The sequence below is a fragment of the Perissodus microlepis genome, chromosome 7 (genome assembly GCF_051167445.1).
Source record: "Perissodus microlepis isolate ML-2025 ecotype Zambia chromosome 7, ASM5116744v1, whole genome shotgun sequence".
Classification (NCBI taxonomy): Eukaryota; Metazoa; Chordata; class Actinopteri; order Cichliformes; family Cichlidae; genus Perissodus; species Perissodus microlepis.
Window position 1 is genome coordinate 10,288,437 of NC_140467.1, and position 18,291 is coordinate 10,306,727.

The following is an 18,291-nucleotide window of genomic DNA, read 5'->3' on the forward strand; positions in this document are numbered from 1 at the left end:
AAATTTTGCAGACTATCATTATCTAATAATATATGGCTGCAAGGATAAAGACATAATTAGAATGACTTTGGCACCTTTTTTGAAAAGGTTAATCATAATTAAAAACATTTTTTTGTCCTTAGTAAGACAATTTTTTTGTTGAGTTTTTAGAAAACAATGGCACAAAGAAATATGCCACATCGGTGTTGTGCTGACAGCAGATAGTTGTTAATAATGTATGCGAAACACAGACACTTTAAGACCTTGCCACGTGACTGTTTTATAGCCTTTACAGATCTCCTATTTCCTGTTATTTTATTCAGTACAAGCAGTCAGATGCCACTGCAGTTTAGCTTATTTAAGAAACTTCCGTATTGCTTTGTTTTAACAGCAAACATGGCAATGTAGCAAGAAGCTAATATATAGACATAGAGTAAAGACTGATTACTAGCCTTACCCACACTGTGTACTGCGGTGTAGTTGAGTGACAATCCTGGGCCAAAATGTAAGAGCAGGTTCCAGGGAAGTAGAAATATATTCCATCAAATGTTTCATAGTGGTGCTGACCCCATGACCTGCAGATCCCATCTCTATCCTGGCCCTGGTTAGGTACTGAGAGGAAAAATGGGCACTTCAGTCAGACAAGATTCTTGTAATGATAGTGACACAAATGAACTGACCTATCATCGTTATGCCTTTCATCATGTTCTATTTCATTGCACTTATCAGAGGAAAATGAACTCCTGAATTTTCTAAAAGCTCTTTGTTAGAGGAAATCCCCATAGCAGGATATGCCAAGATGCTGCCGAGGGCCATTCCCAAAAATCTGAGGAGGTGGGTTGCGCTGACAGCAAACACATCTTCTGATTTTAATACTCTGACATGAATGGCTCATTTTACATATCTTCAATTTCAGACATTAATGCTTAAAAAATATAATTTTCAAATTTTATTCAGTACTTTTTGAAGAATAGCTCAGTTGCCTCAATTATTATAATCTGTTAAGGTGGGAGAGCTTGATATTTTTCTTGGGTGAAGCTTTTATTACCTTCATGACAAACCTGCACTCATGACATTCTTTCATATTTTCTTTCTGTAGTGGTGTTTTATTTTTAAAATTCATATTTTTTATCTTGTCAGTGCCATTTCAGGGTTTCTCCTCAAGTCTCAGCTGAGTCACAGGTGGTCTCTAAAGAACTGCATTGCCTTCAACCATTTGTCAACACTAAATTAGTTTTTATTGAAATGAAAAATGTCTTTACAATCACTGTGACCTCAGATCTCCTGATATGCTGTATAAGGAGCCTGTTCACAATATAGAAACCAGAAACTCCATCACTCAGCCCTTACCCTATTACCTAAGTTCAAGTGACTTTATATCAGCTCCTCTAGGGAGTAAAGTCTTTGTGTGCGTGTGTGTGTATGGGTGGGTGGTTTTAGTAGAGATGGAGGTTGGTGGATTTGTATCAACAAAGGAGAGACAGAGAGAAAGAGATCTGGGAAAATCTGATAATTAATGCTGGAGTGTGTACAGCTAATTAACATTTGTTGAATGATTGTGGAGCACATTCACAAATTCTTGAAGACTGACTATGTTATGTTATTAAAAAAGGATATTGTTACCAAAGATGCTAGCCAGCTGGTTTATTGCATACCAAAAATGTGTGGTTATAAGACAAATCTGAAGGAAGACTTGTAGATGGGTGGATTACTCACTGATCTGGCAGCGGTCTCCCAATGCCTGGAACTGGGCACAGTCACACACCCCACCTTCCTGACACCAGCCGCCATTGAGGCAGCCGCAGTATTCTGGGAAAGACAAAATCAAGGGTAATCATTCCAGCCTGCCCAGGTAAAGAGTGTTAAGTTTCCGTGAATGCATTTGGAATCACTTCACAGGCGGAGTATTTACCTGAAGAGGAATCTCTGGCTGTGTAGTTGTGCAAAATACTGCGTGACAGAGTACCCTCTGACAGCAATGGTCTGTACGTCTTGGAAAAGAGTAAACAACAGACGCTAAGAGTAGTTCCTTAAACAACTCTTAAGCTTTAACAACATCACTGACACTGACGTTTCTGTACCACTGCTCTAACTGCTCCTGTAAGATAACAGTTGCGTCAAGTTGAGTGGGAGAAAGTGTACAAGTTAGTGAGTGTGTCTCATTCTCTACAAAGACAGCTTTGTGCCGGTTAGGGTGTTGTGCGCATGTGGGTGCCCTGACCTCCTCTGGTTCTCTTAGGTGTAGTGTACAAACCTCCTCCCCGAGGAGATCCCGTTTCCTCCGGAGTGCATTAGCTCTTCTGCACACACACACAAACATGCACATTAGTGGGAAGAAACAGTCAGAGGGGAGACTTAAGTGCACTTTACACCACTTGAATTTAGACTTGAAACCTCTCTGTACTGAACTCTCACACGCACATGTGCAGGCACACACAGACACACACTCTCATACACTGTCTCTGTCATATACACCATACAGGAAGTGTAAATGCATTTATCATGTTCACCCTAGAGCAATGTGTAAGAATGACATATGAAAAAAAATGACTTTTCATTTGTATCATCTAATGTATTAATACTGTATTAATATTATTAGTAGACAGCAACATGTTTAGTATTCTTTCTTTTATTTACCTCTGTGGTCTTCCTTCTGCCACTGAAAGTCGACTCTGAACTCCTAAATGCAAAGTTATAAAATCAGCATTAAGGTTTCTGCCTTACTCATCTCAGTCAAAGGTATCTTATAGGTGTAAAATCAAAATACATCTCAAAGTGTACATCGTGTTAAGCAGACAGTTGTAAAATTGTATTACCATCTGTGAGTGCTAATACTGATAAAAGAAAGGAGAGGTGAGTCGAAAATAACTTGTAAGACCTCAAGGATTTTGTGGCTTATTTATGTAAATATTGTCTCATATTTGTAATACATCATATAATATCAATAACATTAACATCTACAGAAGTCTGGATGTGTCTGACTTACCCTCAAGTAACAGCAAGTGGGAGACTGAAAACGACATAAGAAGAAATCGTTTCACTGTCCACTTTAAGTTCATCTCAGAGTCCGAAAGGAAGTCTCGCCGAAACGTTAACGGTGCATCTCAACTGTCCCGAGAGGAAAGAGTTCAGGGTGTTTGTTGAACCGGTACGATGCCTGGTTGTACCTCTAAAACGTACCTGGTGGAGACAGCCCCCCCTGACCAGCTGACGAGTAGCCTACACCTGTTGCGCAGGTAAGCCTGTTGCTTTGCTCTCTATCACTGCATCTTCAGCCAGCAGGCTGACGTTGGCTTGACCGTTTGCCTCCGTGTGAGCCTACAAATCTGCCCCTCCATAACAGAGGTTTTCACCTGAATGTACCGTAAAATCACTTGTGGGGTGGGACCCTTGTCAGAGACACAAACAGAGAAACAAGCAGGGGGGAAATGAACTAGAGAGCTTCGAATTAAGAGTCCAGTTCACAAAAGCTGGTTATATAGACATTATTAGCCAAAACAAACCATAAAAACAACAAACATATATTTGAAAAGAAAACAACAGGAGTAAAAGCCCTTCTGGAAGACAGCCCTGAAGTAAACTTAGTCCATTAGCTAACAGAAAAGTAGGTTAGCTAGCTAAAAAGGAATACGAACACTGATGCTAAGATGTGTGAAAATGATTAAAGCTACCATATGTAAAGGTAGCAAAGCAAAAATAAATAAATAAATCAAATAAAAAAAATACAAAAAAATAATAATAAAATGAATAAATAAATACAAACAAATAAAAAAAATACATTTTTCTTTTGTTTCTTGCATGTTTAAGATATTTGAACTAATTTCAATTAGACAAATTAGACAAAGATAACCTAATTAAATGCTAAATGCAGTTTTTAAAAATTATAATTTGATTTATTAACAGGCATAAATTGCCCCTTAAACCTAACAACTGGTTGTGCCACCCTTGGCAGCAAGGATTGCAATCAGGTGTTTGCAGTAACTGGCAATGAGTCTTTCTTATCACTTTGAGAAGTGTTGTTCCACTCTTGTTTGAGGAATTGTTTTAATTCAGCCACACCGGAAGATGTTACACCAGTAAATACTGGTGTATATTACTGCACTGCTTACTGGACTATTAGCACAGGAATAACTTTCTCTTGCTACACATAACAAAGAATCTGTGCTTTCACGTTAACTTTATTTCAACCTACACTTAACACAGACAAAGCTATGTTATTGCACAGCACTTGCCACCACACTTCGCCAGTGTCATCTGGTGTCAGCTGTGATCTTTTTACTACATTTAGTAAGTATGCAAGTTTTTGGACTGTGGAAGGAAGCTATAAAGACCCAGATGCAGCCAGAGCAGAACATGTAAACTTCCCAAAAAGTCCCAGCCTGCCTTGCTGTGGGGTGACAGTCATAATCTCTGCGCCATTGTTCCATTCTCAACATGGACCTGTGAATCATTCAAGAAAAAAAAAAAAATTAAGTCATTAACATGGGGTGGACCATTGTTGTTTGTACACATAGCGGACAACCAAGCAAATAACCTATTTTAAATTGTATCTTTCAGCACTTTGTTGCTTGCTGCCTGTAAAAAAAAACATATCATGTCACCATTACATAGTTGACTCCATGAAAAATGCCAAAGGTAGGCCTGTCCATGATTTTTTGTTCTGATCAAAATGCCTCTACAGCGACATCTGCAGTTTACAGAGTTAGTGTGAGGACAAAAAGGAGGACGTCGCAAGTCTCAGCACCTCCAGATGGGATCTCTCACAATAATTTAATACACTTCAGCTTTTTTCATGCTGATGCTTGTTGTAGCAGCCCCAAAGGACTGTTAAATGAGGAGAGAAAGGATTTAGAAGGAGGGGATTCAGCAGTGATGGAGCCCTGCTGGGGACAGGATAGAAAGTTTTGCTTCGCTGGCACACTTACAGGTCTCTCTGCCACACCACTAGCACTGGATGGACTACTTCATAAGCTATAGCCTTACAGAATCCAAACAAAACTTGCTCTTAATGCACTGGCTGCAAAATCACTCATTACAGCTATGAAATCACCAAACATTAGTGTAAATCTCCCACAGGGAACAGAACTGATAACACACTAAATGTTTTATTAATTTCAGGTAACATCCTCAGGGTTTTGCACATGGTAAAACTTAATTATCCAGTTAGTTCTGCATAGACAAGATAAGTCAGGGTCTCCTCAGGCAGCTGAGATGTCGAACTCAGAGTTTTACACTTGAATCTTTTGTTATACAGAGGCAGTCTTATCAAAGCGATCTGAACATTTTTTTTATTATTACTTTTAAAGTCAGATCCCTAAAAACTGAAGCCAAAAATAGATTTGTTGTGAGGTTGTCCTGAGCTTTCCCACCTAAAGTCAGTAACTGCAGTAGCGATTATGGTATCATTATTGTTCACATGCCTGTTTACTATAATGGATGTAACCTCTCTAAACACAGCAAAATGCAGCATGACAATGAATTAATTATTTGAGAAAAAATATTATTTTTCTGTGGGGCTTTAGGCTTTGTAGTATACACAGAGGCCTTTCCCTCTGAGCTGTTTAAAGGGCCAGTTTATTAAAATAATTAAGGCTGCATATATTAGGATAGCTATTATCTACACTTATAATAATGCACCCTTGTTGTTCCTCAATGAAAATGAACTTCCTCCATAATTTTTTCATGGAATTCCTATTTGTCTATGTATACATGAGGACAAAACACTACAGAGCTCACTATGTGCACATTATTACTTTACACTATATCGTGCGGCCATCTGCACTTCAGATATATTTTTTAATCAAAGAAAAAAAAATGTGTGTACACCTATATCCCCAAAATGAGAAAGGATGGGTCATGGTTTAATGCAATTTTATGCACAATTAGGATTAACAAATACTGTTTCCCACCGGTTAAAATTTAGAAATAAAGACTTGTCACTAAAGAGTGAAGTGGGGGTTTTTTTGTGTTATTTTGCAGAAATTGCCACTTTGTGGCTTATGCAATTACGAGCTTAAAACAATTTATTTGCTTCAGTTTCTTTTAGCATTCTGCATGGCTATACAAAGTCTGTGTTCATCACTAGTCCCTGTTAGAAATGCCCATGGTTTACTTTTGTGGCAAAACAAGAAAGGCAAATGTGACAAATTCCTATTTTCAAATTCTGTCAAGACAGGAAAAATAAAATATTCCTGTTGAGATTTGGGCCTGTTCCCACTCTCCACTTTGGCTAAAGCAAAGGAACAAGTCTGTAAGTGCCGCCTAGAAATTATCTTGGCTTCTCTTTCTTGGCTCCTCAGTGCACTATATTAACCTTTAATGATATTATTTTTCTTGTAAAATGTTACAGTGGAATACAATAGAAATTTAACGTACCTAAATGAATTTCAAAAGAATGAATCAGGCACTTAATAGCAGTCATACAAGTGCCTATTTTCAGCCCTTTGGCTTGTCTATTGCGTAAGTGTAATTTGCTTGGTGGACATCATAGAACAGATGACACTTACAAGTAAAAAAATGTAATTTGCTTTAATAACACTGTACATAGTGATGCATCTTTGATAAGGCAGAAGCAGGAGGAGGGAATGAAAAGCTTGCAGTCTGTTTTAAAGACTTGGATATTGTCATGGCTAAAGCAAGTTATCATTGAGTAGAATTAGTCAGTTAAGCTGTTTAACATTCTAAAGGAACAAAAATTAGAAGTATTTGAGGTAAATGCTGAGTTTTATATCCCACCAGGCTTTCATTTCTTGTTGGAAATTAGTGCATTGACTTCATCTTCTGGTTGAAGGCTATGCCACTGGGCTATTGGCCGCCGGGGGTTGGCCAGCATGTCTGACCAATGGCGTTGCTCAGTTCCAGTGCTGTTCCCGCCCAGCAACACCTTCCCAATAGCGTCATTCTTCCCAATCTTGTCATAGTCGAGCACAGTCACTGCTACCTGCACCTTCTACAAATGAAAATACAGATGCACAAATATCAGTGCTGATTATTGTATTTGTGTGCTTGTATTTGCAATTAAAAATGTGTACCTCTATCTGTTCACAAGGTACTTCAAAGCTGAAGGATTCATTGTAGTAAGGGTTCAAAGTGTTTTTCTTAATTGTTGTTTTCTTTTTCTTGAGTCTTTTCCCATTCTGCATTAAGTGGATCTTCACATATGGGTCTGGAAATGAGAACAGGGAGTTTTTATGTCACAGAGCAGACCAACGGCCTGGCATGGATGCAGTAACTCCATCAATGAAACACAACATCAATTGTCCTCTTTTTGAAAGTGGGCACAGTACTAAAAAGGCATTTAGAAGACCAAAACTGAGCCAGCACTACCAAATCTGGAGTTTGAAGAGAGCACCTGGTGAAATCATCAATTACACAGAGAGACATATGTTTAGATGTTTATATTTTGTATTAATTGGTTTGCACTGAATCATGAAAATTATCAGTACTAAAAAAGGTCAAAAAGATTATTGCCAAAGGCTTTAAATCTGAGATGATTTCAAAGTTTTTGCTGCTTAACTCACCTGATAATCCACCCACATCCATTTTCTTCAGATTTTTGGCCTCCAAAATCACCACTGTCAGCTTCCCTGCTGTAGGGACATACCTCAAGGACAAACATATGTCTCCAAGCCGTTCACTCTAATACACACAAGAAGTAGTGAAAAAGAAGAGTATCACATTCGATGAATGTTTAATAAATTTTAATGCATAAATTATTAATCAGTAAAAGAAGCTGGAGTTCCTAAGACTGAAATGCTTTGTGTAGTATTTAAAAAGCTAAACGCATTCATCTTCTGTGATCCTCCCTTCTTCACCCTCCCCCTGTCATAATATTCTCCTACCTCCTCCTTCTCTGCCTTCTGCAGGTCCCTCCACTCTTGCAGAGACTGGCTGAAGTCCACACTGCTCATGGGTATCTTCACAGCTCCAATAGCATCATGTTTTGAGAAACGGTCAAAGTCATACACAGTCATCACAAGACTCTTCCCGCCCAGCTCAGTGTATGGTACCTGCAGAGCAGAGAACATGATTAAGGGCAGTCATTTTGCACATATATTAACAGAGATGCTAGTCAGGGGAAATGACCTTTATTTATGTTGGTGTATTACAATTTACCTTAAATGTGAAAGTCTCATTGAAGTTGGGTTCTAAGGTCTTTCTATGAACTTTGGTTTCAAACTTTTTCTTTTTGTCTGGTAGCAGATAGAGTTTAACGTAAGGGTCAGAACTTCCTCCCACATCCATCGCAGGTAGCTCTGCAGCCTGCAAGATGCCTACCACCAGCTGGAACATGATAACAGGGGGATGTAAGGGGGAGAAAAGAGACTCTGGCTAATTGACAGGGAGAAGAAAAGTATTCAAATGTGACATTTTGAGAGCTGGCAGATGGTGGGCAAAACGCATCATAGTGAATAGCTGGGACTCACCGTATTATCTGTGAAATTGTAGTCTAATGTGAAATGTAGTCTGCCCAGCTTCTCGTCTTCCTTGGGCTCGTTATCTGACAGCTCTGTTTCTTTGTCACATTCATCTTTCAGGGACTGCATGCAGACAGACATGCATCACATCAGGTAATCTGTGCTACAACTTGTGAGGATGTTCCTTCTGTATGTTGTGTACCCTCACACAACCAGACACAGAAATAGATGATACATGAGCAATGTGTGACACACAGCTTTGATTAAAGTCCAGAACAAGTTATCTCACACCATAGTTCAACTCTTATTACAACATGAAGGAGTACAAAACATCCATATGTCTGAACACACACTGACAGTTTTAGTAGTCCTGGATGACCCGGATGTCAGGACTGTGATACATTGCAAGGACAATGCGTCTGCAGGCGGGAGAGGGGGGTGAGACAGACTGTGTGTTTTTACAGCTTACCTCATTGTAACCTCCATCCATTTCAGTGTCACAACCTCCCTTACTCTTCTCTTTCCCCTTTTTCTTGTCCTTTTCTTTGCCCTTGTCCCCCTTTTTTAGGAACTTCTTCCATACGCACACAGCGCAGGACAGCACCATGCACAGGCTCACGATACAAAGGGCAGCGACAGCCCATGATGGCACTGCAAATCCACAAAGCACAGAGATTAATCATACATAAATGTTTGACAAAATATTTAGTTCTTGTTGTTTTCTCTTAAAATAGTTTTAAGGCAAAATGAAATAAAACAAATTTCTACATTGTCTGAATTAAGAGTACATAAAGTGAACACTGGGAAATAGTGCAATGAACCCTAATGTTCCTGTATTATTTGTTGAATAGCTGATAATTCAAGTCTTTATGGAATTTTGCATTTATTGTAAATCAACTGTACAGCTCTACAGTGTTATCTATGAGGGCACAATCCATGGAAATTTTAGACCATAATTTGGGGTTATGTTAATCCAGATTAAAACATATTGCAAGGTGTTATCATCTGTCATGTCATGGTATTATCACAGCATAGTTCAATTGCTTGTTCTGAAGTGTCGTTTCAAGGGACATCACCATCTCCAAGATTACATTTTTGTCATTTGGCATGCAATTTTAAATTTTCCAAAAAATATGCATGCATATGGCTGTCCAAGCGGTACGCATGTATAATTCAAGTTAGTTTCTTTCATTTAAGGAACATTTCTAAATTGCAAGCTATAATCTTCTCTGAACTAGAGAAAATTGTTCATGCGTTTGTGTCATTGCGCCTACATTATTGTAATGCCTGATTTACTGGCTTAGATCAATCATTTCTGTCACGCCTCCAAGCAATACAAAACGCTGCAGCCAGACTCCTAATGCACTCTGGCAAGTGAGCTCACATCACCCTTGTTTTCCCTCTTTACATTGGCTCCCAGCTGATTTTAGAATTTGTTTTAAAATTCTCACACTTCCCCTCAGAGCACTAAATGGAAAAGCTCCAGACTACATATCTCAAAATCTATTATTTGTCCCTCATACAAGACTGAAGAATAGGGGGGGGGGGGGCAGAGTCTTTCAGTCTGTGGCACCACGGCTCTGGAACAGTTTATCTCTGTGAAATCTTTAAAAAAAAAAAAAAACTGTTAAATTGGGCATTCAGTTGACATTCTTTTTCTATTTAAGTTTTTATTCTGTTTTAATGTTGTTCTTTATTGGTATTAATTGTCTCTTAAATGTTGTAGCATAATGCGGCATATATCTGTAAACAGTGCTATATAAATACATTTTACTTACTTAGTCTGAAGTACAACAACAAAAATATGAAAAGAATTATTTCGAACTATGATTGTCACACAAACTTGTAATGCACTACTACCAGGGAGGTTATTTTAAAATTAAATCTATATAATTTAAAATATGTCTATATGTAATATGTGGGATATTTGCTCCATAAAAGCAAATGTGTCAAATATGGCATTTTAGATGTTGTTCTGTGGTTTGTCCTTCAAAAATAATTGTTGAAAATATATCACTTGCATTACTGTTTGCTGTTAGGGGATAAATATCTGACTGAATCATTGCAGTTATCCGATCCCAGTCCTCCAGCTGACTGGGAAAACACCGATAATACTAATAAGAAATGTGAGATGTTCAAATTTCTTAATAGTGCACAAGTTTCTTAATTTCTTCATATACTTCACCAAATCCCCGTAGCAGCTAGAAAAAAATGTAACTTGCTCACATTCATAATTTTTTATATATTTTTTTCCTAATTTTCCTGGTTACAAATGTTAATTCATACATTTTATCATTAAGTCATTTCTCGAACTCACTGTGGATGCTGTGAAGTTCACTCATGAACTTATTAAGACTGTGGCCTCCAGATTGTTTTTGGTCTGGCGTGGTAGTTGCATTTGGCAGATGGGTAGGGGTAGCTGAGGTGCTTGGTTCAACTCGGCGGTTCCCAGTCATTATTAGAAGAGTGACGACAGAAACTGGTGAGATGAAGAAAAAAGATTGCTCAGCCCTAAAAACATCACAGCACATGCAATAAAAAGAACATTATACTTCCATAAAATAGAAGACTGTTGCAAACTTTCCGTAGAACCATCCAAACAAACAATATCAACATGGATACACACAAAGGAGAGTTTCCATATTTGTTATTGATCAGATAGCAGTAATGTGCTTATAGATGCTGTACCATCAGTGAGAAATGACTTCTCTTGTTTCTGCTGGCCTGGCAAAAACACTTGAAAACAGGATGTGAAAGCTGCTCTCTCTCTCTCTCTCTTTCTGCCAAACTGCTGACATGGAGGTGTTTGGTGAGGTGGGAGGTTGAAGCGTCATGCGTGGACCTCTGCTGTTCCACAATGAGCTGCCAAAGGTGAAAATCATGTGCCAAGGTGATGTTTAACAAAGGCAAACAAACTAAGTGAGGGGAAGTTAATTTGCCAAAAGTTGGCTCCCAAATGCAAAACTGTTTTGGTATGTTATATTCTATTCTGCAGACATCGCGAGGATTGAGTATCTGAGGCTGAATCAGCAGATGGGATCACACACAGATACTGATCTCATTTTATGTCTGCATTTTCAGGATCATACACCAATTTTGTCTGAAAAGATACACCACTGTTACTAAGAGTTGCAGGAGCAAGCAGAATTAAAGGGATACCCAAAGGAATCAGGAGTTCTTCCAAACACTATATCTACAATATTACAGAGCTCTGACACTGGTGATATTATCGTGTATTTTAAACAGCATTGCTCAAAATACATGATAAAATGTTCAGCTGTGCATGTCCTATGACAGATTCTACAACATTTAGAAAAAAGAGCTAATTTGATGCAAGACACTTAATCAACATGTATGACTCTATTCCAAAACAGAAGGTAATATGTAATATGTAACAATATGTATAAAAGGTGTCAAATTCACCTAAATGTTTAGACAATATACAGCCTAGCATATATATCAACCTCCAAAGGTTTGTTCCTTCAGAGGAAGTTCCCTTTACTAGTTATGATTTTACATATTATTAAATCACCAAGACTATATCCAGTAAACAATATAATAAATATTTACCATTGTGTATTCATGAGTCTTCACATAGTTAATATTTAGGTTCACCACAGTCAGGACAGAAAAAGACATTTCAACTGATGAAACAACATTTAAAATTAATAGGAAATAGAGACATACCTGTATTAAAGCATCCCAGCAGCAATATTCGGACTTGCGGGCAATTCTTTTCCTTACACAAAAATGCAGGAGGAAGATAAAAGATGACAGAACACGAGACGCAGATGAGAACGGTGAGGTAAGGACCACCACGCTGGCCGTTGTCCTTTTGTTTTTGTGTCTTGTGCGTTCTTAGACATAAAGAAGAACAGTGCAGGTGTGCGAGAGCTGGATCAGGAGCGAGCGCGAGAGAAAGGGTGGGGTGGGTATAGGTGAAATGGCAGCTCAGTCATCTTGTGTTGCTTCCCTCTGTGTGTGTGTGTGTGTGTGTGTGTGTGTGTGTGTGTGTGTGTGTGTGTGTGTGTGTGTGCGTGTGTGTGTGTGTGTTTGTGTCTGTGTGTGTATTCTGGTGAATTTGTTCTGTGCATTCAGGTCTCATGGGAGCACTGGTCCTGATTTCTGCCACCCCACCTCTTGTGACCTCTGTCCCATCCCCGTAGGTCACCCTCACCAGGCCACTGATGTATATTCATTAGTGTAGTGACATGGCATTTTAACAGCTCGTTAGCATACTGAGACTTCAGCAATAGAGGACATTTACATTCAGCGTGGACGGCTCGGTATGCGTGCGTGTTTGTGTGCATGCGCGCATCTGTACATCTGGCAGTAGCTGCAGAACTGTCTCATACTATCTATGTATGGATGATGTTGCCTGATTTAGAAACTTAGGATGTGGTTTCTGCAGCAACACTGAGATCAGGTTCCTGCCCCGCCTCATTCACCTTGAGGACCTAGAGATACTGTACAGAAGGAGGGATGAGACAGAGGGAAAAGAGAGGGTTTGGGGGATGGGCTGGGAAACATGGAGATCAATGTAAGTTGCTGTTTGTGACATGTAGAAAATAGTAGCACTGTATTTTATTTGGTCACTACAAACTGTTTTGAATGCTTTTAGTGAATTTATTATACAGAAGGCCTGCAGGCCAGAGATGTGTTGCTAATCCTGCGTTCACCTGTGAGAAATCACAATTATTGGCCTTATTTGAGTAAATAAGCTTAATTTTAGGACAAGAAGCTGTATAAACAACTTTTACCAGAGACACGTTACAACAAAATACAAATATCCAACATTTATCATATATAGATTTCATGAGTATGACCTTTGACCTTTTTCAGGTTGAAAACAATATATGTTAAGAGTATAATCATTATTTACTCAGAAATAATTAATTAATCAGTAAATTTATGATCATAACTCATTTATATATAAAAAACTCCCAATGAAACAGTATGTAACACTGAAGAGTGTAATGTTATCTCAAGTTGAACTATACGTCATGAAGGTTGGCACCATGTGACACTTCATTACATTTCTCATTTAATGTTTCATGTACTCTATTTTGGAAGTCCTGCATTTATCTAACAACACATAGGGTGGTCTGAGCCCAAGTAATCAATATAGTAAGATTTGTGTTTGGATACCATGTCTGGCACAGCATCAAAGGTTTTATAGTGCAAGACAGATGGTACCTGTGCCCTAAAGTCTTTCAGGTCAGAGTGACCTGCTAATGGTGGTGAACAAAGGAACTGGAATTTACTGACTTTTCAGAGTTGACCACCTGCCAGAGATGAGATCAAGAATGGAAATTTAGAGAGGATGGGTGTAGTAGACCACTACCTATAAAAGTAGGGGCCCCAGAAGGTCCTGTGGGCTTGCCTTTGGTTGAGCTTAACCTCAGCATGGGGCACTTTTTGTCCATTTTTCATCTATGCTCCAATTAGTATGCTCTTGACACGTCTGGTGAGGGACAGAAAAACTGACAAATGAACCAAAACTGGGGAAAAGCTAAGGAAAACAAATAACCTGTGGATGGAAACATGGGCAAGAAATGAGGAACCAGCAGACATGGGGAAACAGGCAGAAGAAACACAGAGACACACAAGGAACGACACGCAGACAGACCAGCAAGGAGCAGAAGGAAGCACACACTAAATATACACACAAGGTAAAGAGTAGACAACAGGAGGGAGACACAGCTGAACCTAATTAGACATGACGACGCAGGGAGGAAGCAAAACAGATACGCTGACAAAGGATGAGGAGTATCAAAATAAAACAGGAAGCTTGACAGGAAATTTAAAAAAAAACTAGAGGTAGGACTCAGGGAACACGTAGTGACAGAGGACACCAACTCTAGACGTATAAGCTAAAGCGCAGTGACTGGGGAGACATAGGCAACAGAGACTTAACACAGGCAAGGATAAATACCAAGGGAAGAAGAACTAAGATCACTAAGACTTAAGAAATAAGGATAACCAAACCCAGGAATACAATACTTAAACATATTAACACAGAACCTGAAACACAACCGTGGCAGCTTTCCCTCCTAAACCACAGCCTTTCCTTACTGTCTTAAATAATCTATTCCTGTAATTCCTGTCATGAAGCTGTGTCTCCATGTTTTTTTGCATGTTGTGGCTTAGAAAATACTTGAGTTTATTCTAATGTACTAATATAATTCTATTATTATGATATAGCAAGTTTCAGTTAGCTTTGCACAAAAATAGCGGGTAGAAATGTCATTGAAATATCTAATTTTACTGTCTTTACTATTGTGATTATATGGCAAAGCCTGTACTTTTCACCTTTACATAAGTAAACAAGTTGAATCAGTACTTCAGAGTTTACTGGAGTATTTTTAATACTAGTATCTGTAATCTGCTGCTCAGATAAATAAAAAACTAAAATTGACTTTCCTTTTTTACCTGACCTGTATTCTCTTTTCCACTAAATATTTCTTATTACTTGTTGTAGTGTGTACTAGAAATAAAGGCTGGGTGATGTGAGGAAAATCTATTATCACAATATTTTTTTGGCTATATCATGTCTGATCTCTCTTGTTCTCTTCTTCATCTCTAGGTTGGTGCTCCCTGCTCCGACTTTCTCCTCCTCTTTCTCACACGCTGCTGAATTTATCCTTGTGTGTCAGAGGTGCAAAGCCATAAGAATGAACAATAAATAGAACTGAAACTTTTTGGGTTGTTATTTAATTATTGAATTCTGTGAAGTGGAGGCGTAAAAAGAGCTCAGGTTATTTAATTAAGTGGTACTAGAAAACATAGGGAACATACATACATCTGCAGCCCTGCAGCTGCACTGCTTTTTTAAGGTTGAGTGAGGATGGGAAGAACAGACAAAGAAACCACATGCTCAAAAATAAACAATAAATTGACCTCCCCAAAGGGATTAATAAAGTTCTATTCTATGCTCTACGTTAGAGACCTGTTTTAATTCGGATAAGTCCCTCTGAGAGTAAAGGCAATCTCCAGCAGGCCTGAGCTAAGGAAACAAAGTACACTAATGTAGTTATAACGTAATGAGTCGTTTTAGAGATATATACGTAATTATACACTGTATTGAGCAGGCTACTGCCCACACTAAACTGTGACTATCACCAGGCAATCTGGGGGTGTTTCCTAAACCACTAGCAGGCGCGAAACTTCTGACAGAGTGAACAGGATGTATGCAGGTAAACTCCAGATTGACACGAGCTGATTGGTGGAGTCATGGGGAAAATATTGGCTTGTGATCTACGTTACAGAAAGACAGAGAGAGGTACAACACCAGATGGAAGGTATTTTATTTACACACTAAACTAATCTGATATCCCATTTTCAGCAAATGAAATGAAACACAAAATGTATTTTTATTTCATTTTATTTTTTTTTATTTTTTATTTTATTTTGGTGTGGCACTGTTTCTTAACTTAAAATGTCCTGTTGTAATTGGACATTTTAAGTTAAGAAACGGTGCCAAACCAACCCCCCACTTCCCTCAAGGTGTATTATTGCAAGGTCAAGACCATGTAATAATACACAGAAACTCCAACCCCCAAGAGCAAGCACTTTGGCGACAGTGGGAAGGAAAAACCCCCTTTTACAAGGGGGAAACCTCCAGCAGAACCAGGCTCAGGAATGGGGTGGCCATCTGCCTTGGCCAGTTGGGGATGAGGAAAGGAAGGCAGGAGAAAAAGAGTGGTTATTTTAACCACTCTTTTTTTTTACCAATTAAAATTGGTCCATCTCATCTAAACTTGGTTTTAAAACTAAGTTTAGATGAGATGGACCAATTTAAATAAATATTTTAAGCTATTTTTCTCATTTGCACTCATTTAGTGTGCACATGAGAAAATCCTAGAGATGACACTTCGTCTCTTCAGCTTGGCATGTTTTTTGAAAGTGTTGACAATTATTTCGTCAACCGTTGGGTTGCTTAACTTCATGAACTGTCCTGGAGAATGCCACTTTTCATGGAGATCATTGTATACTGTCAAGCTGAGTTCTTCAATGTTCTCTAGGGAGATTTTATATTTTTTGGACAAAATTTTGTTCCAGATCTTTTGGCTAAGCCTCTGTACAATGACGTCAGTTGTTCCTGAATGCCATGTCGTCGTCTCATTTAGTTCGGCCATACTGTGTATTACCAGATCTCTAGTGAATTTTTCCACAAGTTCCCAGTACTCGTCCTGGTTTTTAGATACACTGAGTACTCTTTTTGGTAATCCCAGCAGGTGTTTGGTGAAGATTGGAACAGTAATGTTATCAAGCTGCTCCCTCAGACTAAAAATCAAATATTTTTCCTTGCATTTGTGTTTTGCAAAGATCCTTTAAAATGGCCTTGTGGATATTTTTTAGGCTTTTTGGAGATAGATCCAAATGTTTGTCATTAATTTCTGGCCACATTTTCTCAAGCAGGCGATCACCAATGCAGTCAGGAGTGAGGCGCTCTGTGAAGAGCTTGTGTTTAGAGGCGACGTTGTCTATGGCCTTTGAAACCACCATCTGAATAACTTTGTTGACACACAACTTTTCCTCGCTCAGAGAATCAGATAGTGGACTGATCTGACAAGAAGTTAAAGACTCACTGTCACTGAGGAATCCCTGAAATCTGGGGGTTGCCTCATCTTTCAGTCCTCGACTTTCTGTTTCATCTCTGTAGCTTGAGTTGTCTACAGATATGCAGCCTACAACTGGTTGAGCCTCCAATCCCTGGTCTTCTACAGAGCTTTCATCTAGAGAATCAGACAGTGGACTGATACAAGAAAAAGTTAAAGACTTAGTGTCAGACTCAGGTACTTCTAGCTTCACATTGTTTTCCAGGAGACAAGATTCTGTTTTGTCAAAGTCTTTTGTATCAGCTGTGAAGTTTTTCTTCATACAGCTCTTTTTTGGCTTTGCTGTATTGTTTCGAGTTGTGTGTTTGAATTACCCACAGATATGCAGTCTAGGGCTGCTTCAGCCTCCAGTCCTGGAGTTTCTAAGTTTTCATTATCACCGTGGTCATCCACAGAGCTTTCATTCAGGATGCTGTCCTTTGCTCCTGTATCCTCTGTTTTCTCGGGGCAGTCTGTGCCCATGGACTGAAGACAGACCTCAGAGGTCTGCATGGAGGTTGGATCTCCATTCTCTGTGGGTTCCCTAGTTGATCTCACTAACATTTTACAAAACTTCAGCATGTCTGTTAACAAAGTGGAAAGCAGATGAAAGTCACAGTACTCTGGTTTGAACGGTACCAGAGATTGCCACTGTGGTACAATTGTACCAAAAAAGTGGTTGATGAGTAACTCCCAAGTTTCCACTGAAGTGTAAGTGAGTGGAGTATTCATGTTAAAGTCTGTTCTATTTAAACTCTGAATTAGAGAAGTGGGATTCATTTGATGTGTAGTTGGAGTTGTGCTAGACATGTGTGCTCTTTGTAAACTAAATGCGCTTAAATTACACTCGCTGCTCTGACGCATAAATGCTTTGTGAACTGAGCTTTACTGGAATTGTGGAGGGGTATTTAATGCCTCGCATGTCAGAAGCCACGCCCGCCCCGAAGAACGCTTTGATAGATCAAAGCAGGTAGCCAGTGTGACGTCACACGCAGTTCTTGGCCCGAAGAAAACTGTTTACAGTTACATAAAAATAATAATAATAATAATAATAAATTCTGTTTAAAGTAAGTAATAGCTCTCATGTGGCTCATTTATCAATAACAAAGAACCTTAAACGTTTTTTTTAGGTTAATAGCGATAATATATCCATGAGCACCCCAAGGTGAAGAAATACAGACAGGCTTTGAATGCTGCCTTGTTTTCATTGTCGCTAATAAAGTCTCGTACAAACGTCAGCTAACGACAGGAGCGAGAACAGCCTGGAAAGCCTTAAGATAGATAAAATAAATATA

General features: G+C 38.9%; 2 protein-coding genes and 1 long non-coding RNA gene across 4 annotated transcripts in view; 1 reads left to right on the forward strand and 2 right to left on the reverse strand.

Annotated features, from left to right (window-relative positions):
• otogl (otogelin-like) overlaps positions 1-3,070 on the reverse strand; it is a 28,194-nt gene extending 25,124 nt beyond the window's left edge. Inside the window, exons 1-6 of the mRNA XM_084933335.1 lie at positions 2,966-3,070; positions 2,617-2,659; positions 2,234-2,279; positions 1,892-1,970; positions 1,696-1,788; positions 437-591 (exon numbers count right to left, since the gene is read on the reverse strand). Of these exons, the coding sequence (XP_084789461.1) occupies positions 437-591; positions 1,696-1,788; positions 1,892-1,970; positions 2,234-2,279; positions 2,617-2,659; positions 2,966-3,038 (489 nt within the window). The 5' untranslated portion in view covers positions 3,039-3,070. The remainder of the gene's footprint in view (positions 1-436; positions 592-1,695; positions 1,789-1,891; positions 1,971-2,233; positions 2,280-2,616; positions 2,660-2,965) is intronic.
• Positions 3,071-3,113: 43 nt separating this feature from the next.
• LOC146382574 (uncharacterized) lies at positions 3,114-9,074 on the forward strand. Its single transcript, XR_014800658.1, has 3 exons — positions 3,114-3,215; positions 8,517-8,549; positions 8,965-9,074. It is a non-coding gene; the product is annotated as an uncharacterized LOC146382574 (long non-coding RNA).
• On the reverse strand, positions 6,493-12,333 carry LOC146382575 (synaptotagmin-A-like). 2 transcript variants are annotated; one of them, XM_084933333.1, is made up of 10 exons: positions 12,084-12,171; positions 11,085-11,258; positions 10,714-10,875; positions 8,866-9,047; positions 8,406-8,519; positions 8,095-8,262; positions 7,821-7,988; positions 7,500-7,617; positions 7,011-7,144; positions 6,493-6,928 (listed from the first exon to the last, which is right to left on the reverse strand). In XM_084933333.1, exons 3-10 carry the CDS (start codon positions 10,850-10,852, stop codon positions 6,722-6,724), a joined length of 1,230 nt encoding a protein of 409 aa, XP_084789459.1. In that variant the 5' UTR covers positions 10,853-10,875; positions 11,085-11,258; positions 12,084-12,171; the 3' UTR covers positions 6,493-6,721. The 2 variants fall into 2 exon arrangements, with proteins under 2 accessions (XP_084789459.1, XP_084789460.1); XM_084933334.1 differs by lacking the exon at positions 11,085-11,258 and having other exon boundaries at positions 12,084-12,333.
• Positions 12,334-18,291: the final 5,958 nt, after the last annotated feature.

Coding starts and splice junctions, on each gene's coding strand:
- LOC146382575 (XM_084933334.1), bottom strand. CDS start 10,852: ATGACTGGGAACCGCCGAGTTGAACCAAGCACCTCAGCTACCCCTACC. Junction 8,263..8,405: donor ACAATTTCACAGATAATACG/GTGAGTCCCAGC, acceptor ATCATGTTCCAG/CTGGTGGTAGGCATCTTGCA. Junction 7,989..8,094: donor ATGAGACTTTCACATTTAAG/GTAAATTGTAAT, acceptor TCTGCTCTGCAG/GTACCATACACTGAGCTGGG.